At 39.7% G+C, this 27,216-nt stretch overlaps 1 protein-coding gene across 2 annotated transcripts; it reads right to left on the reverse strand.

Moving 5' to 3' along the window:
- Positions 1-1,090: 1,090 nt before the first annotated feature.
- Positions 1,091-14,650, reverse strand: LOC143023842 (uncharacterized). 2 transcript variants are annotated; one of them, XM_076182478.1, is made up of 3 exons: positions 14,492-14,650; positions 8,314-8,634; positions 1,091-4,124 (listed from the first exon to the last, which is right to left on the reverse strand). In XM_076182478.1, the coding sequence occupies exons 1-2, from the start codon at positions 14,629-14,631 to the stop codon at positions 8,592-8,594; spliced, it is 183 nt and encodes a 60-aa protein (XP_076038593.1). In that variant the 5' UTR covers positions 14,632-14,650; the 3' UTR covers positions 1,091-4,124; positions 8,314-8,591. The 2 variants fall into 2 exon arrangements, with proteins under 2 accessions (XP_076038593.1, XP_076038592.1); XM_076182477.1 differs by lacking the exon at positions 14,492-14,650 and having other exon boundaries at positions 8,314-8,831.
- Between the last annotated feature and the right edge of the window lie 12,566 nt (positions 14,651-27,216).

Genomic DNA, 27,216 nt, shown 5'->3' on the forward strand with positions numbered 1-27,216 from the left:
GAGTTTGGAAAAAGCAAAAACAGAATATCAAGAAAATATACAATTGGAACCAAGGAAGTAAAGAAAGTAGGATCCGAAAAAGACTTGGGAATTATTATCACAAACGACTTGTCCTACGATACACAGATTAACAAAATTGTCGGGGAGACTTACAACTTGCTAAGATCAATAAAAGTGGCTTTTGCTTACCTGGACAAAGACATTATAAAAAAAATATTGGTTACATTGATAAGGCCTAGACTAGAGTATGCGGCGACATTGTGGTCCCCCAGTACCAAAAAGAACATAAAGAACATAGAGAGAATCTAAAGAGCAGCTACAAAAATGGCACCTGCACTTGCAAACCAGATGAGAGGGAGGGTGGGAGGGGTGTGGAGTGTATTTAGGGATGAAATGGGTGGGAGTGTTTTTATGCCTTTCCCTTTTTGGCTACCTCCCTTGGAAGGGGGAAAAAGCCTTGGTATATGTATGTATGTATGTACTTGCAAACCTATCATACGAGGAGAGATTGGCTAAACTGGAGCTACCGACACTGGAGCAAAGAAGAGAGAGAGGAGACCTACTGACCATCTACAGAATCATGAAAGGCACAGAGATACTTGATAGAGAAGAATTACTAAACTGGGACAAGAGAAACACAAGAGGACATGGAAGGAAATTAAGAAAACATAGCTATAGAAGAGAACTGAAGAAAAACAGTTTTCCACATAGAGTTTTAGACACTTGGAACAAACTGGATAATGAAATAGTAAGCGCAAAAACCATTCACGAGTTTAAAAGCAAACTAGACACTGAGAGATACAATGGCGGGACAACACGAGCATAGCTCCCCTTCCCGCAAAATACAACTAGGTAAATACATATATATATATATATATATATATATATATATATATATATATATATATATATATATATATATTGGATATTTCAAATATTATTTTACTGAAGAATATTAACAATGAAAATAATCTAAAAAAATATATATAATAATAATAATTTGCACATTTCAAATATTACTTTACTTAAGATAGTATGCAACCCTTTAAAATAATTGATTTCTGAATGTATCCCTTGCAGCACTGAAATGTTTGCCCACCCACCCACCGCTGTCTGGCCTACATACAGTCAGAATACGAGCTCCTTGAGATGGAACCCACATTCTGGAGACGGGTAGTATGGAGACTACCCTCTCCGACGCCCATCCTACTGAGCCGTCACCTGTCCGTCACTGGTGTGGCAAGACCAAGAATCGGCAGAAAGGAAGCGAGAATCTAGACAAAGAGTACCAAGACAAGCGAGCCAAATGTAAGCTTTCGTACAGACTCGAATGAACCCGCAACTGGCGTTTCCTCACCTGAGTCAACGGGACGTGAGCTCTTGCCCAGTTTCTCCGAGATGAGTGGGCTGACGCATGCACTTGTACGTGGTTATGGACCACGTCTTGATCGAGTCCATCTTGCTCTGAGGGGGCCGTACCACCGTAGACCCGTTCTCACTTCCACTTCCGGGCGACATAAGAGGCACTGAGGACATGACTGCTGATGAGAATACAAACAATAACCTCAAGAATCGTGACACGCTTTCCGTTATATCCTGATGTTTGTCCGGTATTAGAAATTACAGTAAACCCCCAATATATTGGACAGTATGGGGACTGGGGGCCTGTCATCGTATCCAAAGATCTGTTATGACCAAGGATCCCTCGCTATAGTGGATGAAAATCCGTTATGGCGACGGTTTGTCCGGTCACATTTTTTGTCCATTATATCCGATATGTTGAGATCTGTTATATTGAGGGTGTACTGTACTGTTGTCACTTCATATTCAACTATTTTAATTTCCTCTTTTAAGTTAGAGTGCAGTGTCATGAAAAATGCGCTCCTGTTGTTCTTACAGCACATCTCGTCTAGACTTTTTTTTCTCGCCATGGATCACATATTCAAAATCTCTAGAATTAAGAGAATCCCCAATACTTAGATGAAAATAAACAATTAAATAACAAAAATAATAAAACAAATGAATGACAGAAATTTCTGCAGACCAGCGGGAACCTCTACTTCATTTTCGTTCCGAGCACTGGAAGTTTCCAATTTTTCCAAATACAGATTTCCTGGATACATAGTTTAGTACACATTGAATGTCCAAATAAGCAAGTTTTTATCTAAATACCCTGTGTACACAAAAGGACAAAATGTGCATCCCTGTGTTCTTAGCCTTCAAATACAGTCCTTTTATTCCCTTAAAAAAAACTACATCCCTGAAAACAACATTATCCCATTATATTTATATATAAGTACTATATTTAGCAAATGTAGCATGTGACATTTTACCACTACTGAAAACAAAAGCCACCAATTAGTTTTTTATTCTCTTTATCAATTAATTTCTTTATTCCCTTTCAAAAACCCTACCTCCCTGACAACATTATCCCATTACATTTATATATATGTACTATATTTCGGTCTCACTACTTGCCGAACAAACCGAACAAAACCGAGAAAAGCCGAACAAAACCACAAAACCCAAACAAGGACAGGTTTTGCTCAAATGCACACCTATATATATATGGTTGCATTATTTGAACTATTTTCTTTAAAATGTGTGATTTCCATGTAATATGATCAAAGAGAACTAACGTTTTTATCCTCTGCAATTTTACCTACCCCAGCTACGACTCGTCCAGCCAGCCGTCAATGATCACTGGTGGTATGGATCAAACTACACGCTTTTAAGCTTCTTACTGTTGTGTTATTAGTGTAATAGACTGCATATAGTTGAATTATTTAAACCCTTTTCTTTAAAATGTGTGATTTTCATGTAATTTGACCAAAGAGAAGTTATGTTTTAGCCTCTGCAGTATGACCGACCACAGCTACATATACCGTAACAAATTAGCATATGGTTGCATTATTTGAACTATTTTCTTTAAAAGGTGTGATTTTCATGTAATTTGATCAAAGTGAAGTAACGTTTTTATCCTCTGCAAAATTATCGACCCCAGCTACGATTCGTGGTTACAAATTTACCGCTAGCCTGCCATCTATGTCCTGCAAATGCAGATCATCACTGAGCGTCAGGGTTGCCAGATTGGCGTTTTTAATGCCAAATTTTGTATTTTTGGAATGTTTTTACTGTGGCTGGAAATTTTGTTGGGTGGCATTTTAGGGGGGCATTTTTAAATACCCGGTCTTGATTAGAGATCATTCTTTTCCCAAAAATGCCACCCAACAAATTTTCCTGCCAAACACAGTAAAAACATTCTGATGGTGGTGTAATTATGAAATGATGGTGTTTTGTGTGAGTGTTTTAGTTTTGTTTCTTGTAAAATCGCAATGTGTATGTTGTGTTGTTTAAGAAAGTGTTCAAGTTCATGTTTTTTTCGTGTTAATACCGTCAATGTTGTGTTGTAATATGTTGATGTTGTGTTTTGTATGTGTTGTATGTTGTCGTTTGGGGTTGAGGTTGGGGTGGTAGTGGGGAAGGTGTAGGATCTGGGTCAGAGGGGGGGAAAGGAGAGATCGAGGACAAAGGAAGGGGAGTACTAATCGGGGGTAAGGGCAGGGGGAAATTGGGAGTGGGTGAGGGTGCTGGCTGTGGTTGGGGAGGTAGGAGTGGGGTTACTGGAGGGCAGGTAGAACATGTCCAAGTGTTTGTGTATTGGTTTGTGTCAGCAAGTGTTGTACAAGTGAGGTGGGCCCAGTTTTTGCACATATTGCACTGAACTGAGCCCTTTGTCTGTCTGCTCGAAGTAATGGGTTTAGAGCATGTTGGGCATGTGTATTTTGTGGTGGGCCCAGGATTGCTCTCTACATCTCCAGCTAAAAGTAGAAGAGGGGTGATCGCCGGAAAATCACCCCTCGGTGCAGAAAAAACGTAATATTGCATGTTGGGAAAAAGGATTGTGGTACTCCCCAAGGTAGGCATAGCTCCTCTTGGGGATCGGTGCCACCTGCGTAGAGCCGGTGGCCAGGGGTGGTTGCTGCCATTTGGCCCCCAACTCTTGGGGTTGGGGGGTGGTCCCACGACGTAGACGCTGCAGCTCCAGAGCCTTGTTGTGGCCCAGGGTGACATGTCGGGGAGCCCAGGAGTCCCAGATCAGCAGTTAAAGGCCTCCAGATGGTCTGTAAATTTCAACCAGGTCAACAAAGCAATACAACCTTAAAGGCCTCAACACTAACAATGGCTCTCACACAGCAGGTAATGGAAAGAGAGAGAGAGAGAAAGATTGAATGGGTATTAGTTTCTGATCATATAAGATTTCTGTGACTCTGATCCATATGGATGTCACTCACATCCCTAAATTACCGACTCAACGACACACGGGGAATAGAATTTAAAAGTCGAGATTACTCTTCAATTATAAACGAATGCCGAATAACTGGTTCATAGGGTTGTCAAAATTGTTGAAATATTAACATTCCAAAATGAAAAGGAATTAATATATTCCCAAATTTGAGGTCACACAGGTGAAAAGAATTGAATTACGGTTCCACGTCCGAAAAAGCTCGAGATCCATACTCGCTAGATGACCAGAATAACCAAATGCGACCCAGAATAAAACACGCAAGAACATAACTGTAGCAACCACGATAACAAATACACATGGTTTTCAAAGTGCGCACATTCAACAAGTATTTTTTGTTTAGAATATAATGACCAACTTTTAAGACCTCATAATATAGCACCAGCAAACTTACCTACTAAAGCAGAGCTTCAAAGCATAACCTGGCAGAATACCTTAAACTCTGTCCTACAATACATACATCTTCTGGTGTTTCTAGCAGGTCTTCAAATATCATAAAATAATTCATGACAAGCAAAATGAAAAATGATTAATAATAAATTAATCACTAAATACAATTAAGTGAGCAACTAAAATATAAGCAACCAACTTAAGAGGATAGACTAAAAATAAATTTGGGTGAAAATTAAGGCAAAGAGATGTACAGGGACGAGAAAATCATATTAGGGAGCAGAGACGTGGAATCTGATTGAGGAGGAGGAGGAGAGGAAGCCTGACGTGTTCAAGATGGAGTACAATCCGCGTAATGAAAATGGATAACGTCAGCAATATTTGACTCTTCGTGGCATCTTAACTTCAACTCTGTAGAGACGAGGAGTGCGGGGGATCTGATAGAGGTATTCAAACGGGTCAATGGTTTGAACAAGGGCGACACAGGCAAGGTCATCATATTACGACAACAGGGCAGATCTGGTAGTAATGGGTGCAAGTTGGACAAATTTGGGTTTAAGAAGGAAATAGGCAAGAACAGTTCACCATCTGCGTGGTTAACGAATGGAATGGACTGTGTAACAACGTAGGTAGCAAGCGCTCAAACTATTCATTGTTTTAAGAGGAATTTTTTTGTTAAATTCCACACTACAAAATTCACTGTAAGGGGCACCATCCTAGTCTCCCAATAGGGGGGGTTGTGACATTAAACCATATCATCATGATCATCCTCATCAAGAGGAAATTGAATAACTTTATGGATGGGATGACAGGTGGTAAGGGACATGGAACTGCCTAGTGTAGGCTCTATGGTCTCTTGCAGTCTCCCCCATTCTTATGTTGTGTGGAGGTGAGGCAGATAACAGGTGGAAAGAAATCAGACAAGTTGTTCCATCAAAAGTGAAGGGATGCAAGAGGAGTGCCTGTTGAGCAAAGAAGAGAGAGTGCAAAAGTTCCGAGTGGATGGGCAATGGACGAGGAAGTAACGCAGCCTGAGGGGACGTTCTTCATCTTCTCCGTAAACCTCTCTAATAAATGGACGGAGGGGGAGAGAGTTTACAGTTTATCTGCCATGCTTGGGGGGGGGGGCAGTTTGGTCACTGCTGCCCTTTGTATTCTCTCGATCTTGCTTATGTCCTTCACTCTGTGCGGGGACCATACCATCGATGCATATTCCAATCTTGGGTGCATCAGGGTTTCGATGAGTTTTTCGTCATTTCTGTCTTAACACATAGCCGCTGACACAAGCAGTGTGGTGTGGGTAGCAGAAAAAAAAAATTGAGTTTCTTGGGATCTTTTTTTTTTTTTTTACACTGCCAAAGTTGCACTTGTTTTTATATACTCAATATTAATATCTGGGCAACTTTGGCAGTGGGAAAGAAAAAAAAAAAATTCCATTCTAGTTTGCCTCTTAGTCACCCAGTACAGGTGGCTTAGAGCTTTCATTCTCTTCCACTGTCATTTACGGTACCTCCTCCTTAAGAACAGCTTTCTCCTTTCCTATCCCAGTCAGTCTCTATCATCATCTCCCATGGCTACTATCAAAGACCTCCTGGCTCCCTCTATCCTCCTCTACAATTAGCAACTCCTTGAAATAATCTGCCCATCTCCACCTCACAGCTTTCTCTTCCATTAACAAGTACCATTTACAGTACAAGCTCAATATAACAAACTAATTCAGCTTAAGTCCAATTAGAAAAGTTTACAGAATGTATGAATGATTATTATCATTTATTTTATATTATTTGTTTATTTGTTTTGTTATCATTTGTCTGTTTGTTTATTATTATTTGCTTCATTCTCATTTGTTATTAGTTATATGACAATTTATCATTATTTACTATTTACCTGTTTGTTTATTATTCAACTATACCTATGCATTTATTTATGTATCTTATTTATCATTTACATTATTATAGTTTTTATTTATTCATTTATTTATCATTATGATTTTTTATGCATGCGACCTAGATATGGACCAAAAGGTCTCCTGTCATCGGCATGCTCCCCCTTTGAAATCCTTTGTATTACTGCCCCATCAAATACACTCTAGTTCTTCACTACATGGAGCATGTCTGTTACATCCCTAACTGCTGCCTTACAAAATCAAGTGTTCTCCAATTCTTTTACTACAGTATTTCTAAAGGAGATTACAACGGAACGATGCAATCAAACAGAGCAAGACTGAGAACCACACGTGATCAAAAAGGTTACTGATATTCAGTGGAATCTGCCTTTTAACAAATTATCAAGTGCAAATTTAACAAGTGCTACCTCCCTTGTATGGGGGAAAAAGCCTTGGTATATGTAGGTAGGTATGTATCTTTGAAACAAGATTTTTTTCCCTCAAACTTCTGAGTTTACTATTCAAGGCTTTCCACAATTGGGGGAGTTTGTTATAGCGAGCTTATGCTGAAATACCTTTACCCTTTCCTCTCTCTCTTCAACTTGCCTCTTTGCACTCTTTACTTCATGCATACGTACAAGGGAGGTAGTCAAAAGGTGTCCTCCTTTGCTTCATGCACTCCGAATAAAAATCAAATATCATTTCACTTATGGTGTCCAAACAAACTTCTGATCTCGGGGAAATCAGCAGCGCAATGCGACAAGCTGCTACTGAACTAACACCTTCAGAAAAATTCTTCAAAACTTCTCTCCTGGTCTCCCATCTCCTCACACATACACATGTAGATGCAACTAAAAAAAAAAAAAAAAAAAAAAAAAAAAAAAAAAAATAAAGAAAACTGCTGTTTTTTTTTAAATAAAAAGACTGCTTTTTTATGAAAAAAAAGACCTGTTTTTTTTATAAGAAAAAAAAAACCATGTTTCTAGTATAGAAAACATGGATATTTTCGTGTGTTTTTTTCAGGCCCATAGACCATGATTAACATGTGCATACCTTATTATATATCCTATTTTATGTGTATGTTTAACCATTCATGACAAGGAAATTTGGAGTGTTTAATCTTTGAAGATTATACTAAGAGTAAATTTTGTAAGGTAGCCATATTGTTGCAGCATCTGAGTCTTTACCAAAAAGGTCAATTACTTGTTTATTTTTATACTGTGTCTGATGTCTCTTTGGATATGGTAGATACACATATGTGGAGGGATGAATCAAGTACTTACACCTGTTTTCATATACTTGAACAAATTTGGATGTGTAAAAGATACATACATACACATACCAAGGCTTTTCCCCCCTTACAAGGGAGGTAGCTAAAAAGGAAAAGGCATAAAATCATTCCCACCCATTCCATCCCTGAATACACTCCACACCCCTCCACCCTCCCTCTCATCTTAGCACCTCCTGGATAATGGGTCATCCCTGCACCTTGTCCACTGCCCTGGGTCAGAAGCAGTGTCGCAAGACACAGCAAAAAAAATAAAAAAATAAATAAATAAATAAATAAATAAAAAATAAAAATAAATAAATAAATAAATAAATAAAAAGTGAAAAAAGTAAAAAATAAATAAATAAACTTGCGATTAAAAAAACACTTTTTTATGCATCACTGTACATAAAGCGAAACTAGTAACCCCCCCCCTTCCACTGCTCCTCTCCCCCCGCACCCCACCTGGGCTGGTCGCCGCGCTGCCTGGCGAACCATAGGAAGCTGCAGGTACAGGATTGTACTGTGGCACTGAATTGGGTCTTTGCTGCTGCTGTTGCTGCTGCTGCGGTGGTGGCGGTTGACCCACTACCCCTCCAGCTGGCTGGCCTCCCTCGCCTTCTAATCCGACATTGGCAGAGTCGTTGGTAGCAGAGGATGGGGCCAGGGGAGGGGAGGGGGCTGTGTGGACCCTAACGGGGCCGCCGTGTCATTCAGCACCACGCTCTGCAAGTCGCCTTCACTCAGGTCTCCGTCCAGGGCACCAATGCCGTGCCCAGCTGCCATCTGTCGAGAGGAGATTTATACAAACCCGAATCAGTTATAAAAAAAAAAAAAAAAAAAAAAAAAAAAAAAAAAAAAAAAAAAAAAATCTACAAATGTCATGAAGCATCAGGATGAAGCTGGCAACTTTATGGGCCCTACTTATGTATATATACATACACGAAAGACTTTTCCCCCCTTACAAGTAAAGAAAGAAAGAAAAAAACAAAACAAAAAAAAAACACTCCCATCCCATCCCTCATATACTCCACTTCCCTCCCTCTTTCTTGGTTCCTCCTGGAGAAATAAATTGACGCAGCCTGAAGGGATTTCTCCCCATCTCTTTTTCTGCATGAGGGGACGGAGAGGGGGGGGTTGCCGATTTTATGAAGTGGCGTTGCTGTGGATGTGCTGTGTCTTGCGACATTGCTTATGACCCAGGGCAGTGGGCGAGATGTAGGGATGATCCATCATCCATGAGGTGCCAAGATAAGAGGGAGGGAAGAGGGTGGAGGGGAGTGGAGTATGTAGGGATGGAGTGGGTGGGAGTGGATTTTATGCCTTTGTTTTTTTGTTTACCTCCCTTGTAAAGGGGAAAAACCCTTTGTATATGAGTGTATAAGAAGCAATCAGAAAATGTCTCTGTATTATTATTATTATTATTTTTTTTTTTGCATCTGGAAGGTGTGTGCAAATATATATATATATATATGCAATAAAAACACCAGGAGCGTGTGTTCACAAATGCGTAAATAACCACTAGGAAAAAGTAAACTAACGAAGCAGAGCGCTTTCGTGTAATTACATCTTCAGTGCAGATACAAAGAAGATGCACTGAAGATGTAATTACACGAAAGCGCTCTTCTTTGTTAGTTTACATTTTCCTAGTGGTTATTTACGCATATATATATATATATATATATATATATATATATGTATATATGTATATATAGCAAATGCTGCACCCTTGTTTCAAATGGGTGACAAATCCAATTCTGGAAATTATCAGCCAATTAGACTTTTGTGCAAACTAATCGGGTTTAACCTGAGGAATGGGAGTCGCAAGAGGTGGATGCTCGCTTGGCGCACCCCTCTACCGCTGTCATGTCGCTGCTATCCCTGGTGGGTGTCCGCGAGTGCAACAAGTCGCATATAAGTGCAACAAGTCGAAGGGGAAGGAACAGGAATGGATTGGTTGCCCTAAATGTCCTACAAGGAAAAGGGCTCATTTGAAGTGTGTAGGTTTGAAAGGTGTCAATCCTGACAATGTTACGAGTATAAACTGGGCATGTGACGCTGCATGTTTTGAAAGTATTGTCCCAGGCAATCTAATTATGAATAAGTTGGATGAAATAAAGGCACAGTTGTCAAATAGCTCACAATTGTTGAAAGGTGATATGGAAACTGTGATCAAGTCTGAAATTGAAGACATGAAGAAAGAGGTAGTTACCGTGGTAGATGATGCAAAGAAGGAGGTTAAAGAAGTGAAGAAAGATGTGGAGGAGAATGTTGTTGTGGGTATAAAGAGAGAGGTGGCAGGAGGAGTGAGAGAATGACAGCCTGGTTGCTGAACTGTCGACCGCCCATGCAGCCGGCTCGGCTGACCTCCAAACTACCGTAGGCATGACTTCAGCACCATTATGGAGCCAAGTGTTATCAAGGAATGAGATAAGGAGACAAAAAAACTTGCTTGTGGTTAGTGCAAAAGAAAATGGGAAAAAATCCAGCGAAATGAAAAAAGATGTGGTTGGAGCACTTAATGGTGTGCACATTACTGACTCGTTTTACAGGTCGTGGAGACCGTTTTGAATTTTGAGGATAAAACAACACTTATAGAAGCAGAAAAGAAATTGGGAGTTGTCAACAAAGTATCTATAAAGTACATTAAAAAAAAATGAAACCAACGATAATGATTTGCAATGTCTATAAAGAGGAAGAAAAGGATCATATCATTGATACACTAATAGAGAGAAATGTCTATCTAAATTCCATTGACAATGTAAGGAAAAAAAATAAAATATCTACTTGATAAACATGCGGCTAATTACACAGCGCATTACATATTGAGATGCAACCCAGAAGTAAGAGCACTTATTAAGAAAAATGGCGATAGACTGTTCCTGGAATGGGGGAGATTTACTGTTCGAGATAGGTATCACCCAATGGTTTACTACATACATACATATACCAAGGCTTTTTCCCCCTTACAAGGGGGGTAGCCAAAAAGAAAAAGGCACAAAATCACTCCCACCCATTCCATCCCTGAATACACTCCACACCCCTCCACCCTCCCTCTCATCTTAGCACCTCCTGAATGACGGGTCATCCCTGCACCTTGTCCACTGCCCTGGGTCAGAAGCAGTGTCGCAAGACACAGCACATCCACAGCAAGGCCGCTTCATTAAATCGGCGACCCCCCCCATTGCATAAAATGAGAGGACGGGGAGAAATCCCTTCGGGCTGCGTCAAATTTTGCTCACACATACTACCTCACCCCCCATCCACCCGCCCATTCCACCTCATGCTATCCCAACATCAATGGTTTACTACTATTGCCAAAGGTTCAACCATAAGATTGATAAATGTCAGGCTAAGAATGATAATGATGATGATCCCGTTTGCTTTAAATGTGCGGGTAATCATGCATCCAAAGACTGTACAGCTACCATTGAGAAATGTATTAACTGTGTCAGATACAAGAAAACTGAAATATCTCAGTGTTAATGACCATCAACTGCCCTGTCTACCAATCTGAAATAAGTAGGATATGTAATTTAACAGATGATGGCTGTTGTTAGACTGAATAGTAGTGTTAAGTGTGGATTGTTAACCATACAATCAGTTGGCAACAAAACATTTGAAATATATAACTTATTGAAGGATAATGATCTTGATATATTAGCGCTAACTGAAACTTGGTTAAGTGTTGGTGAAAATGTGAAAATAAAAGAAACGACTCCTGACTCTTATAACTTTGTTCATGTGTCTAGGGATATAAGAAGAGGTGGAGGAGTTGGTCTATTTTTAAGAAATACCTTTAAAAAAAAATTGTTGTTAAATAAATTGAAACACAATATACATATGAAGGCATGTACATGACGTGTGAGACAGGAGCAGAAAAGTGTTCTTTTGTGGTTGTATATAGACCACCGCAGACCAATGTTAACCTATTTATTGATTTATGCCAATTTTTAGAGACAGTTAATATGATCAGTACAGAAATTGCTAATTGTGGAGACTTCAATATCTGGGTTGATGACAACATTGCATCAACAGTCACGTTTTTGGAGATGATGTCTTCCTTTCATTTAACTAATAAAGGTAATGGTATGACCTCAATAAGTGGACATACTCTAGGCTTTGTTTTCTGTGCTTCAGATAGAGACTTGGTTATGGAGATGGAGGTTGGTGAAGTTTGTGATGCGTCGCCTGTTGATAAACTTGTGCAATTTAAGCTTCCATTCAGTAGAGACTTAAAACGAAAGAAGAAAATAATGTTCAGACCATTGACTAATCTAAACCCTAAGGCCTTCATTATTACTCTAATTGACATTCTCACTAAGAAAAAACTAGAAAGTTGCGTCCATGAAAAGTTATATACAAATTGTGCAATTAGTTTGACAAACATATTTTAATAGCACCATAAAACAATTATACAACTCTCAATGCCCTATAGTTGAAAAGGAAATGACCATCAAAGATGATTCACCATGGTTTAATGGGCTTAATACTATTAACGAGAAAAAAAGAAAAGGAAAGAAAATGGTGCAGAGATCAGACAAATGAAACTAGACTAGCCTACATTGAAGCAAAACAGCATGAAAAAAAGTTATTGTTCGACGAAAACATGAATAATATAGAGGTAAAACCAGTGAAGCCGGATCCGATATTAGATTGCTCTATAATATATTAAGCAGTTGAACTGGCAACAATAAACAGAAAAAGATGCCGGAGGGATATTGTGATGAAGTAGTGGGTGGCCCAAATGCTTCTGAACTTCTTTGAAGAGATAATTGAGAATGCAATAAAGAGGTTTTTCTACCAATGACTACAGAATACCTATAATAATTATACCAGACGATCAAGAGAGATTAGAATGTTTTCAGCAAAAAGACATACCAAAGATTAAATCTATCATACTTAGAGCAAATCCAACTTTCTGTGATAACGATCCGATTCCCTTCAGGAAAATTTTCACTGGTGGGAATCTTGATAAACTGGCATGGGGGGTAGTGACCGAGTTGGTGAATACTAGTATTGCCACTAGGGTTTTTCCTGATGCCACAGTGAAGCCAATAGTTAAAGCCAATAAAGATCCACAATCTTTGACTTCATATAGACCTGTATCTAACCTAACATTTTTATCAAAAGTGTTTGAGAAAGTAATCCTTGAACAGTTAATGGAACACTTGTTGGCCATCAATATTTTTCCTGACAATCAGTCAGCATACAGAAGACTATACTCAACTAAAAACAACCTTATGTGCCGTGGTAAATAATAGGTTGGTAAACATGGACGAAGGTAAATGTAGCATTTTAATTTTGTTAGATCTAAGTGCAGCTTTCGACACTGTTGAACATAATCTATGAATACAAGAGCGTCATAACATTGGAATAGTTAATGAAGCTTTGGAATACCTGGAGAGTTATCTTAAAAACAGAACTTATCGAGTGCAATTTGGTGGTACCTTTTCGGAAATAAGAACGCTACATAGAGGGGGTACCTCAAGGTAGTGTATTGGGTCCAATTCTTTTTTGTATTTACACAATCGGCCCTGCACAGATACTAAGAAATCATGAAATTGACTTTAAGCTTTATGCTGATGACACACAGTTTTATCTAACATTAACAAACATTGTCCAAGCTGAAATTAAATTGGACGAAATAATAAGTGAAGTGAAAAGTTGGATGAACTCAAAGAAATTGAAACTTAATTAGGACAAGAATGAGTGTATGGTAATCGGAAAACATAATGATCTAGTTTGCTATGACCTTACAAGTTTCAAAGCTCTTGACACATACATGCCACTTAACAACAAAGTGAAAGACTTGGGGATTATTATAACTGATAAAAACTTAGATTTCTGTGAGAAAGTAAATAGCATAGTGAAAGTTGCAAACTACCATTTGAAAAACTTATCCTTTGTTAGAAAATACCATGACATAGATTCGATGAAAAAAACAATTCACAATCATGTTATCAGTAGGTTAGACTACTGCAATTTTTTTCATTACGGCCTGCCAAACTACCTGCTGAAGAAACTGCAAATGATAATGAAAAGAGCTGCACGTTTGATAAAAAATATTCCTCGTTGAGAAAGAATTACTCCCACATTAATCGAATTACACTGGCTCCCAATAAAAGCTAGAATAGAATACAAAATATGTGTACTCACATTCAGAAAAAAAAGGTACACCAATATACTTAAATGAGCTCTTAGAAAGATTACTACACAATGTCTCAAGTTATTCTGCGACATAACACTGTACACTGTCAGCTTAATGAACCAAGACATTATCAAGAAATCGGACATAGAGCCTTTCAAAACTGTGCCCCTTGACTGTTTAACAAGCTATCAACCTGTGTCAAGCAGTGTGATAATATCAGTGTTTTCAAAAAGAGATTGAAAACACACCTCTTTGCTGAGTGAATGCTACGATTTGCAGACAAAAACCATCGAGAACAACTACAAATGTTGAGTTGACATGATCAGTGGTGTGGCCTATGGAGTCCCTTCTCTTACTTAGGGAGATTTAGGCCAGAAGAAGGCTACATACATACAGGTAACAGGTACATGCAGAGTCACTCACTAGCGTCATGGCAACAACAAAAAATATTTCTTTATTCAGATTTTAATCATCCAATCTATTTCTACTTACTTCTCTGGGTCACCCCAAATAATGGTCTGGTTTGCATAAATGGCAATGCCAACCAGCTGTGTTCCCAGTACAAGCCAAACACCGCCCGGTGAGGCTGTCACACGTAGGAGTGCCCGTCTCACCCCGAACAAGGTTTTCATTGCACTGACAAGCAGTGTTGCCACTCTGGAAAATTAAAAAATCCTAGACAGCTTGCCAACAACTACTATATTGAAAATAAAAAAAATAGATTTGAATTATATTACACAACATACGTATGAAAACATTTTGAAGTTAGAAAACTGTATACATCAAACTAATTAGCACTGCCTGTAATGGTGCAATCAATGTAGGTAGACTTGCAGTGGATCACCACATCCCTCACTGTCATCACCAGGCTCCCATGAATGTAAAGTTGCTTCTTCACTCTGTCCTTTTTTCTTTTTTTCTGTATACCGTTTGTGACACATGCCACTTTTCAAATTGTTGACGAGTTCAGGTGAAGTAAGGTGTCCACTCACCACATGGCACACCTTGACGAGCTACTCACTGCTTGTTTTGCCAACACCGACTCTGTCCGCAATTGCACAGACTTGAAGTCTATTTGCTTGCTTTGTTTTGATCATATTCACCCGAGAGAATATTCTCTCAACACAAGCAGATGAGTGTGGAAGTGCAAGCAGGCCAGTCATGAATTTAGAAAACAGTTCAAATTTCATCATATAATTATTACCATCTTTAACTTCCAGCAACTCATGATGCCAGAAGGAAGTTGGACTAGAACTGACCGGCTCTGCAAACTTTCTTTTGAGTACAACACTCAACAGGACTTTTCACTGATCCTCCAACTCTTCAAGACCATCTTCTTTAACAAGAGAAGGAAAATGTACCATGGTTTTGCAAATTACTCAGTCCTGAAGAAATGTTACAGTGACATAATTTGCAGTGAGTATGTATGCTGCTTCAGTACCATGATCACTAGCTTTTTTAAGCCACACGAAGGTTTTCTCGCAGTTTGTAACTGTTATAATTATTTAATATTCCCTGGCTATTACTATCATTATCATAAGAAGTTTTCCATTTCTTCGATGACATGGCTAGGTTGCTTAAGTATCTATATAAACCACAAACAAGAATCAGTATCACAGAATCTATAAAGTATAACTACAATACTGAAGAGAACATTTCACATATAGTTTTCTAATCTCGTGTACAAAATCTCAACATTGAATGTAAACTTTCAAGATTGCAGACCAACTAAAAATTAAACTCGAATCACCAATTTGAAGCATGTACACTGCTTGCAATGCAGAAATATTGATATATTGGTATCTTCGCAATAACACATATATTTCTATCACGTTAAAGGCATTGTGCAATCCAAGTATCAACTGTTGCAACGAAAATAAGCACAAGAAAACTAACCTAACCCAAATCCGTAAACACGTCAGCCCCGCTCGGCTTATTAAATGGCTGTCAATTTAAGTTATAATCATATACTCAATTTATTATCATTTATTATTATAATTTCAATTTATTATAGATTTTGCAAAAATTTAACTAAATACCACTCTAATACACCCAAACGCGTGTAACCGCAAACTATATTTATGGTCACTGTAATTGTGCTAAATTCAAAGCTTCATCGCAATAACTTTGGTCAACACTGTTCACCAAAGAAGGAAAAATATTTATAGCCAAGTAAATTGGGAAAAGAAACCAAAACAAAGTAAATATGCATACAAAGACCAAATGAAAAATTCTTGTCTCTTAGAAAAATGTATAAAAAAAAAAAAAAAAATTACTGCCCAAAGCTAATTCAGAATAAGCCAAGAAAAAAGCCAAAATGCTAAATATATTTCCCCACGCCAAACGGCTTTAAAATAAGCCAGAATGGCAAAATCTGGCGTAAAAAAAAAACAATCTGGCAACACTGCAAGGAGCCCCACCTGGACTGGTCGGGTCGGTAAACTATCCATCAGCACATCTGTGAGCATTAAATAAAAGCATTAACAATTATTTCGTTGTTAATAAGGGATGGCGTGGGATGGATTTTAACGATAAAAACAAAAATATAGAAAGTAAAGGATTTGGAATTCCAGGTGGTTTCGTATTGTCGACATTATTGTATGAATTTACAAATTCGTTTGTATATAAACTCAGTGAATAGCGTTATGTTTCTCTAGCATAAGATATATCATAATTTTCTGATGATATATGCATAATATGGGGTAAATTTTATGACAACATATATACAGAACGCAAAGGATTTTGGATTGCAGGCGGTTTTGTATTGTCGACATTATGGCACAAAATTATCAACTCCTCTGTTCAATCTAAATCCGGTGAATAGCGTTGAGCATTTCTAGTGTAAAATGAATTATATATTTCTACTAATACCTTTTTGGTGTGGGGTGAATCTGAACGAAAAGAAATACAGAACGCAAAGGCTTAGAAATTTCAGGCGGTTTCGTGTTGTCGACATTATGAGATAAATCTGTCAAATCGTTTGTTCAATATAAAATCAGTGAATAGCGTTAACTATCTCTAGTATAAAATAAACTATATTTTTCTGCTAATACTGATGACCTGGAACTATCGATCAAAGGCTATAACAAAGGTGATGCAAGCAAGGTCATCATAATAAAACAACAGGGCAGGACTCGCAGTAATGGGTATAAACTGGACAAATTTAGATTTAAGAAGGAAATAGGCAAGAATTGGTTTACAAATAGGGTGGTCGATGAATGGAATAAACTTAGTAACCACGTAGTAAGCGCTGATACTATCAGTTGTTTTAAAAAACGATTAGACAACTTTATGGATGGGGATGACAGGTGGTGATGGATACAGAGCTGCCTAGTGTAGGCCTTATGGTCTTTTGCAGTCTCCTTTATTTCTTATGTTCTTCTGTTCTTACCCGAGATATTTCTCGAATCTGTTAATTAAAGATGGAAAACGATTATGAAGAACTGTGTGAAACATTACCATTGGAAAGGCCAATATCTAATATCAATGGAGGGGAAATGGTTAAAGCTACAAAGAAGAGAAAGAATATTAAGGCAGGAGGGAAATCTGAAGTAGAAATAGAAATGATTAAAGGTAAAGTAAAATAGTTAAGTTGTATAAGAAGAATGGAGATGTATTGAGTTGTGAGAAGAACTGCAGAGGTGAAGCTGTTGGAGCACAGCAAGAAAATTCTTGAGAGAGTGACGGACTGAGAGAGAGAGAGAGAGAGAGAGAGAGAGAGAGAGAGAGAGATGGTCAGAATTCGCAACCACCAATGAGACAAGAAACAATGGTCTCAAACTGTCCGGAAATAGATTCAGTTTGGAAGTGGGTAGAACTAACTTTGCCAACCGTGTAGTTAATGAATGGAATAAACTTCCTGCACAGGTAGTGCAATGTAGTTCAGTTCGAAGCTTTAAGAATCATTTAGATAAATACCTAAGTAAGATGCTGTAATGATTATAATTTATCTTATATTATTTGTTTTTGTTTTGTTATCTTATGTCTGTCTGATTTTCATTTATTATTAGTTATATGTCAATTTATTATTATTTACTATTTACCTGTTTGTTTGTTATTCAACTATACCTATGCATTTATGTATGTATTTTATTTGTTATTTACATTATTATAGTTTTTATTTATTATTTTATTATTAATATGATTTTTTTTCGCATCCGACCTAGATATGGATCAAAAGGTCTCCTGTCGGTATGCTCCGCCTTTGTAATTCTTTGTAATCCTTTGATTCATGAGGGGGTCGAGTACTGTAGATGCAACGTTTATTGCAAGGCAGATCATACAGGAAAAATTAATGCCTGGAAGGAAACAGGAAGACATGTTTGTTGGGGTTTTGTGGATTTGGAGAAGGCGTAGTACTGGAGCTTAATTAAGAAAGAGAGGAGTGACGGAGAAGATGAAAAGATGGGGGGCGAAAATGATGACATTATGAAGGATCAAAAACAAGAGTGCGGACAAAATATGGGGGAAACTGAATTATTCCCAGTTGAAGTAGGACTCCATCAAGGATCAGCTCTGAGCCCTCGTCTCTTTCTTATATTATATAGCGCTGGAGGACACAATGATGACGATGGACGTCGTAATTAAGAGATCATAATGATGACCGGTGGGGGTTGCTCTTCGCTCTTCGCTGATGGATGACGATCTCGTCATGATCGCAGCTCCGGAGGAGGAGGAGGAGGAGGAGGAGGTACCACAGGTCAGTCAGTCAGACTCAGGTCAGTCGTCGATAGGGAAAGGCAACCAGCCAGCTGGAGAGTCAATAAGGGAACGGAAGTGAAGACACAAAGGACAGACGGAATGATGATATGTTTTAACGTCACAAACTCCCTCCTATCAGAAGGCTAGGACGGTGCCCCTCACAGAGAACTTTGTAGCGTGAAAATTAATGAACCACCATGCCCTTGGTACCTCTTCGCCGGTGGCAGGACTCGAACCGCTATCCCTTACACCATCGCCACAATTAACGACGCCCTAACCCGCTCAGCCAGCGAGCTGCATGAACCGTTGGTAAGCAGCATAAAAGCGTTAGGTGAGGAAATCAATGTAACATCGGAGGTCGGCAGAAGACTAAAGCAGAAACTAGGAGTGCAAGAGGAGGATTGCAATGGATAGGATAACGAATGGGGATGGGTAATTCGAGCAGCCGACCCTGCAATACAGTGGGATTAAGGTCTTACCTGAAATGCCCGAATGCGCCTCACTAATGACGTCATGTCGACAGAGCGCGGGAAAATACAAAATAGAAATCATAACTTTCCCATAAGAATCTGTTCAACCACTGATGTGTAAATTATCTCAGTTGATAATTCACGAGATACATTATCCTTTTCGTATATGAATTATTCGAATCTCTACACGATCGAGGAAATAAGTTATACTTTTTTTTTCCTTGCGAAGGAGCATCAAATTATTGTGTCGCTGCCATATTGCTCTTTGCAGTCTCAAATCCGTTAAGGTCTGCATCCATATTTACTTATTCATTTGTTTGTTCGTTTATTCTTTTATCTGTTTATTTATTTATCTATTTGTTTATCTATTCACTTGTTGCTAACGTAATGGAATCTGTGTGAAAGAGAGAGAAAACTGAGCACCGTACATCAGATTGCCATACGTACGATAATTATCGTATATATACGATTATTTAGCCCTCTTTACGATGTACTGTCTACGCCCGTTAAAAATAACAGGATTTAGTATCACACGTTTGAAAGTCATATAATGGTATAGATTAAATTTCCGATCATTAAGTGTAGAATATATAAGAAAATTCAGTTATCAACACCAAAATATCTATTCCAGTGAAAAACAAAGCAAATATGTCCAAAATATATTCACAAAGCATTTTATGAATACAAAATCTTTTATTGCAAAAGTTCTTGCAAAACAATATTTTTTATCAAAGTGCAGAAAATATAAGAAAAATCAGGTTATGAACACAAAAATATTTATTCCAGTAAAAAAAATTATGTACAGAATATATACACAAATCCTTAAATGAACACAAAATCCTTTATTGCAAAAGTTCTTGCAAAACAATATCTTTTATCAAAACTATCTCCGACTATAGAATTTTCTGCTAAAATTTTGAGATTATTTATGTTGCGCGTTCTGCTGAGTGCAGCAACGTACAACTGGCCATGACTAAAGACAAGTGAAGGTAAGTAGAGGCCAACATTGTTGAAACTTTGTCCTTGTGAGTGACTTGTTTATCGTCATAATAAAAGCTGTGATCACTGGAAATTGTCGGCGGGTCGTTTTGAAAGGAAGAGATGTATCACTTGGGGTTAAATCAATTCTAGGTATGAATGCTTCTTCTCCTTTCTTGCTCCCACTTATTATTTTGCCATGAATGTACAGGTCATTTAGTGATATACTAATCAGACGTGTTCCATTTAGTAATCCCTTTCTTGGATTTAAATGACGTAGAAGCATTATGATTGCACCTTTCTTCAATTTGAGTACATGTGGAGGCATTCCAGAAGGCGTTTGAGAATTTAGGAATTCCACGGGGTAATTAGCTTCACTTTCTATGTTATCATATGCTATTGAATCCACACTTGTATAGAGTGTGCTTTCCCCCTGAATTAAGTCCAAAACATTGTTGTTCAACTGAAGAGCATCATAATTTTTTTTGGAGTAAGAAAGATTTTGCCACTAACAACTTCGATTTCTTCATTAGTATCAACAATAAGCGAATTGCCGAAGATGTCTTGCACAATATTGCCTGATGAATGCATTTGTTGCGGGATCTCAATGAAGTCATTACCGTGCTCTTCACCATCAGACATTGTCCCATTTCCTATTGCAATAAGCCATCCGTTGAACTCCTGTTGGCCTTCAATGCGCATATTTTCTGTTAACGACAGCAGCTTTGTTACACATCTCCAAAGATTTGATTGTTTAATAGAAGATTCAATGATTGCTTGCTGCATCCGATGCTGCTCTGGGGATAACTGGAGCTGTTTGCTTGCTGAAATCACCTCCCAAGAGAAAGACTTTCCCACCAAACGGCCTTTGCGAATTCATTATTGCTTTAAGTAGATTGTTTATCACTCTGAGAGCATTGCCTGATGGCATAGAAACCTCGTCAATGATGATTGGAGACGCTTTCTTTATTTTCTCAGACTCCGGTGAGGGTATTCTCATGCTTGATCTTGAAGTCTCCAACAATGGGATAGGGTGCTTCAATCCACTGTGGGCAGTTCGTCCATTTGTTAGTAGATTATTTAGCAGCATTTCCTGTAGTAGCATAAGTTAAAACACATTTGTTTTTTCGAATTTAGGTATCCGATAACTACATTGTAGAGATAAGTTTTTTTTTTTTTTTTGTGCCTCCAGGTCCATCGAGAAAGAAAAAAATCTTTCCTGTCCCTTCATTGTTTATGACCAATACAATTTCATCAAATGCTACTCGTTGCCCATTGTTCAAAGTAGTAATCAGAATATGTTTGAAAGGGAATCTCCTGCCACACTTCACGAATATGTACATACACACACACACACACACACACACACACACACACACACACACACACACACACACACACACACACACACACACACACACACACACACACACACACACACACACACACACACACACACACACACACACACACAAAAAGCAATGACAAAGATGGCACTAACACTTTGCAAGCTGACATATGAACAAAGATTGGACAAACTAAACTTATCAACTCAGAGTAATAGATACATAGAACAAATTGAAAGAGGAAACAGTGAGTGCTAAAACTATACATGATTTTAAGAAAGAACTGGGTGCAGAAAGATACAACTGCAGGTCACTACAAGCATAGATCTCCTTTTCAAAATACAACTAGGTAAATACAGTAGAAGCCTGATTTAACGAATTAATTCAGCCAAGGTCCAGTCCGCTAAATTGAATTTTCCATTAAATTGAGCGAGTGAGCGTTGGTGTAACAGTGTTGCCACAGCGGATTATAAAAATGATACGTACCTAAAAATTTCCTAGTGTACACACACACACACACACACACACACACACACACACACACACACACACACACACACACACACACATACAGTATATATATTATTGTAAGTGAATTATCGGCAGCACAATCGTGAATTGCAAACGAACAGCAACGTGCAGTAATTTGTTGCAACGTGTGTGTATTTACCTAGTTGTATTCTATGGGAAGGGGAGCTATGCTCGTGGTCTCCTGTCTTCATATCTCATTTTATGTAAAGTATATTTAAATTCATGTATTGTTCTTGCACACACCACTTTCTCATCTAACTTGTTCCAACTGTCTATTACTCTGTGAGGAAAGCTGTTCTTTTTCAGATCTCTTCTATAGCTGTCTTTCTTGATTTTCTTTCCGTGTCCTCATGTATTTCTATCATCCCATTTTATCAGATCGTGTGTGTGTGTGTGTGTGTGTGTGTGTGTGTGTGTGTGTGTGTGTGTGTGTGTGTGTGTGTGTGTGTGTGTGTGTGTGTGTGTGTGTGTGTATCATGTAACAATGATATGAGCTGTCTGAATTTCGCGAAATATTAGTCATAGCTTCGTGTTTGGTTTGATGTACATAATTCTAGCGATTAATAGGACTGGGCAATTGGTTTTTGGATAGTGAGCGTTATTGTTGTGTTGTTGCAGAAAACGTAGTTCGTTGTTATAAAAGTCTTTTTCGTGGTGATTACTCTCGCGTACTGATTTTGAATTTTCCCATCAACTTACTCTTTCATTATTTTGTTTTCCTATTATACTGTCTATTTCTACTTGAATATATTTCTGCTACAATTATACTTTATACATATACTGAATTATATATTGTATATATATTATAGTACATATATATATATATATATTTGCCTCCAAAATACTAAATTATAAATTTTTCCTTGACTCCACCACCACAATCTGGTAACATTGGACTCTGAGACACGCATGTGGCCAGTTGACGGAAAATGCTCAACTTAGTTTACCGTTCCTGCTAAATTGAGCTATTTCCATAGACACGCGTCGCCAGCTAGCGGAAAATGGTACTACATTCAAGTGGCATTTAAGAACTCCATTACAGTTAGAAGTCTTTTAATTAAAAAATCTCCTTATAAGGTAGAAGGATGCATCTATTCAATTCCATGTAAAAATTGCGGCAAATGCTATATTGTTCAGACTGAAAAAGAATAAAAAGTATGGTTAAAATAACATCAGTATAGCGTCAAGAGTGGGCAGATTTCTAATGCATTATTTATTCGCCTACGGGACTTTAATCCATTACATAATTTGGGAGGGTGCTAAAGAAATTGTTAAAAAATAAGTCATATTTGACTAGAAATATAATAGAATCCAGTCTGATCAAAGATACATTTGTCAATAACTTAGATTTAATTCATGGTATGTACAAGCTGGACAATTTTATTATGAAAAAGGTAGTGGCCCAAACGTCCGCTGCCACGAATGGGTCAGGTCGACAATAGAGCCTCACAACCTTCCCCGGTTCCCTTCCTGACCTTATACTCTGTGTATATATTCTTGTGTCCTTTTTCATTTCTATGTACCCTGAGGATGTCTGAATAGACTAAAGCGCTTGGTCATCAGTTTATCTTTTTCCTTGGTAGTTTTTCCGCATATATATCTATATATATATATATATATATATATATATATATATATGTATGTATGTATGTATATATACACACACACACATATATATATACACGCACACACATACACATATATATACATATATATACATATATATATGTATATATGTATATATATATGTATATATATATATATATATATATATATATATATGTATATATATATCTTTTGACATCAATGAAAATAAGCCCCCTTATTTGGCTGTTTTGGTTTAATCCTAGTATATTATTATATTCTTACCTGTAACTCAGTCTAGATTCTTTATGTTTGTTGGTTATCCCATATGTATTAGTATTGGTTTGAAATGTTTGTGAAATTATATCGTGCTGAAATGAATAAACTCAAGTCAAATTAAATAATTTTGAGCATATATGTTTCACGCTATCATTTGTATACATACATATACTGTACATACTGTATACCAACGGCTTTTTCCCCCTTACAAGGGAGGTAGCCAAAAGTCAAAGGCATAGATCCACTCCCACCCATTTCATCCCTACATACTCCACTCCCATTCACCACCCCTCTCTCCCTCTTTTCTTGGCTCCTCCTGTATGAAATGCACAATCGTTCCAAATGGATTCATATAGTAGCTTGGCCGCAAGTAGAGTAAAAAAAAAAAAAAAGTACCCATTAGGACGGAGGGACTGGTTAGTTAGTTTAATTATATATGTGTATACACACACACACACACACACACACACACACACACATATATATATATATATATGTATATATATATGTATATATATATATATATATATATATATATATATATATATACATATATGAAACTTGTTAACCCACTGTCAGAGAAAAGAAATCAGAAATACTAATTATCTGTATATTTCGACCACTGACTGTGGTCCTCTTCAGCAGAATGATACAAAGGAATAGAGTTAACAAGTATAAATATGGACAGGGAGAGAATAATTAGGAGACGCGGGCAAGGGGACTCAAGTTACTTGGGGTTGGTATGTGGGAATCTGTCCTGCCGCTTTCATAATCAATTTGTTTGCTGCCATCCATGTGATCCAGTCTGGTGACCATTGACCTTTCGATAAATTAAAATTGGGTAGGTGTTTAATGAGAGAAGATTCAATAATTTTTCTTCGAAAACTACACTGGGATTTATAAATAATTTCAGCCTTTTCCCAATCCATGCGGTGGTCCTCCTTACTGGTGTGGAGAAACAGCTGAATTTTCTTGTCCGTACTTAACGGATTTTTTATGCTCCTTTATTCTCGTGGTTAAGTCTCTTCCTGTTTGGCCCCAGTATACTTCATCACAGTCTTTGCAGGGAAGTTTGTACACACCGGGGCTGTTTTCTACGTTGGTGCGTCGGTGTACATTCACTACTTTCCTGAATAAACTGTTTGGGTAATTAAAAATTAGTTTGACATCATCATTGGGCAAAAGTTTGAAAGCTGCATTAATGGAATCACTATATGGTAATGACAAGTTATTCTTGCTCCATTTGAATTTATCATCAAGGTTGGATGTTTTATAAAAATTGTATTTTGCTTTCCTCAGGGCTTTGGACAAAAACCACCCTGGGTATCCTAGCTTTGAAAGTTGTGATTGAATTAATGTTAATTCTGCATCCAAATGTTGTGGGCTGTATATCCTGTATGCTCTAAGAAACAGGCCCTACGCTACACTACATTTGATATTATCCGGGTGATGACTAAAGAAATGTAGGTAGCTGCCGGTGTGTGTGGGCTTCCTGTACACTGAAAAGGACAATTGGTCCGGACCTCTCATGACCAAAGTGTCAAGAAATGGGATTTTTCCTTCTTCCCATTCTACTTTGAAACTTAAATTACTTGCTAGGTTGTTTGATTCTATGAAGAAGTCATTAAAAGAACCCCATTTTTCATCCCATATAGTAAAAATATCATCTACATATCTGTACCAAAACATCTCCGCTGGTTTAATTTTTGGTAACAAGGTACATTCAAACCACTCCATGTAGATGTTGGCAAGCACTGGACAGATGTTGGAGCCCATGCTGCATCCGTTTTTCTGTCTGAAGAATGAGTCTTTAAAAGAAAAAAACATTAGTATTAATACACAGACGTGTCAAACTGATTATTTTTGAAACTGAGAGAGGAAGTCGCCGATCCTCCTGGGGGCGCCCCGCCGATCCTCCTGGGGGCGCCCCGCCGATCCTCCTGGGGGCGCCCCGCCGTTCCTCCTGGGGGCGCCCCGCCGATCCTCCTGCTGGGGGCGCCCCGCCGATCCTCCTGCTGGGGGCGCCCCGCCGATCCTCCTCCTGGGGGCGCCCCGCCGATCCTCCTGCTGGGGGCGCCCCGCCGATCCTCCTGCTGGGGGTGCCCCGCCGATCCTCCTGCTGGGGGCGCCCCGCCGATCCTGCTGCTGGGGGCGCCCCGCCGATCCTCCTGCTGGGGGCGCCCCGCCGATCCTCCTGCTGGGGGCGCCCCGCCGATCCTCCTGCTGGGGGCGCCCCGCCGATCCTGCTGCTGGGGGCGCCCCGCCGATCCTCCTGCTGGGGGCGCCCCGCCGATCCTCCTGCTGGGGGCGCCCCGCCGATCCTCCTGCTGGGGGCGCCCCGCCGATCCTCCTGCTGGGGGCGCCCCGCCGATCCTCCTGCTGGGGGCGCCCCGCCGATCCTCCTGCTGGGGGCGCCCCGCCGATCCTGCTGCTGGGGGCGCCCCGCCGATCCTGCTGCTGGGGGCGCCCCGCCGATCCTGCTGCTGGGGGCGCCCCGCCGATCCTCCTGCTGGGGGCGCCCCGCCGATCCTGCTGCTGGGGGCGCCCCGCCGATCCTGCTGCTGGGGGCGCCCCGCCGATCCTGCTGCTGGGGGCGCCCCGCCGATCCTCCTGCTGGGGGCGCCCCGCCGATCCTCCTGCTGGGGGCGCCCCGCCGATCCTCCTGCTGGGGGCGCCCCGCCGATCCTGCTGCTGGGGGCGCCCCGCCGATCCTCCTGCTGGGGGCGCCCCGCCGATCCTGCTGCTGGGGGCGCCCCGCCGACCCTCCTGCTGGGGGCGCCCCGCCGCTCCTCCTGCTGGGGGCGCCCCGCCGATCCTGCTGCTGGGGGCGCCCCGCCGATCCTGCTGCTGGGGGCGCCCCGCCGATCCTGCTGCTGGGGGCGCCCCGCCGATCCTGCTGCTGGGGGCGCCCCGCCGATCCTGCTGCTGGGGGCGCCCCGCCGATCCTCCTGGGGGCGCCCCGCCGATCCTCCTGGGGCTCCCCGCCGATCCTATGGAAGCCCTGCGGCTCCTCAGGGAGCCCCCGTGGCTCTTCTGGGGACCCCCGTGGTTCCTTTGGGGGCCCCAGGTTGAGAACCACTGGCCCACACAAATTAGTCATCCTTATTTCCTCCCCTCCCTCTCAGATTACCTAACTTCAATGTGGCGCGTATGTGTATATGTATATGTGTATGTGTGTGTATGTGTACATATGTTTTTGGACATGTGTGTGTGTATATGTGTATGCACATGTGTATGTGTACATGTCTGTTTGGACATGTGTGTTTTTACGTGTCCGTTTACGTGTGTACCTGTGCATGTGTTTTACGTGTGTTTGTCTGTACATGTG

This window comes from Oratosquilla oratoria, unplaced genomic scaffold (assembly GCF_046742065.1).
Source record: "Oratosquilla oratoria isolate Oo_2021 unplaced genomic scaffold, ASM4674206v1 SCAFFOLD66, whole genome shotgun sequence".
Classification (NCBI taxonomy): domain Eukaryota; kingdom Metazoa; phylum Arthropoda; class Malacostraca; order Stomatopoda; family Squillidae; genus Oratosquilla; species Oratosquilla oratoria.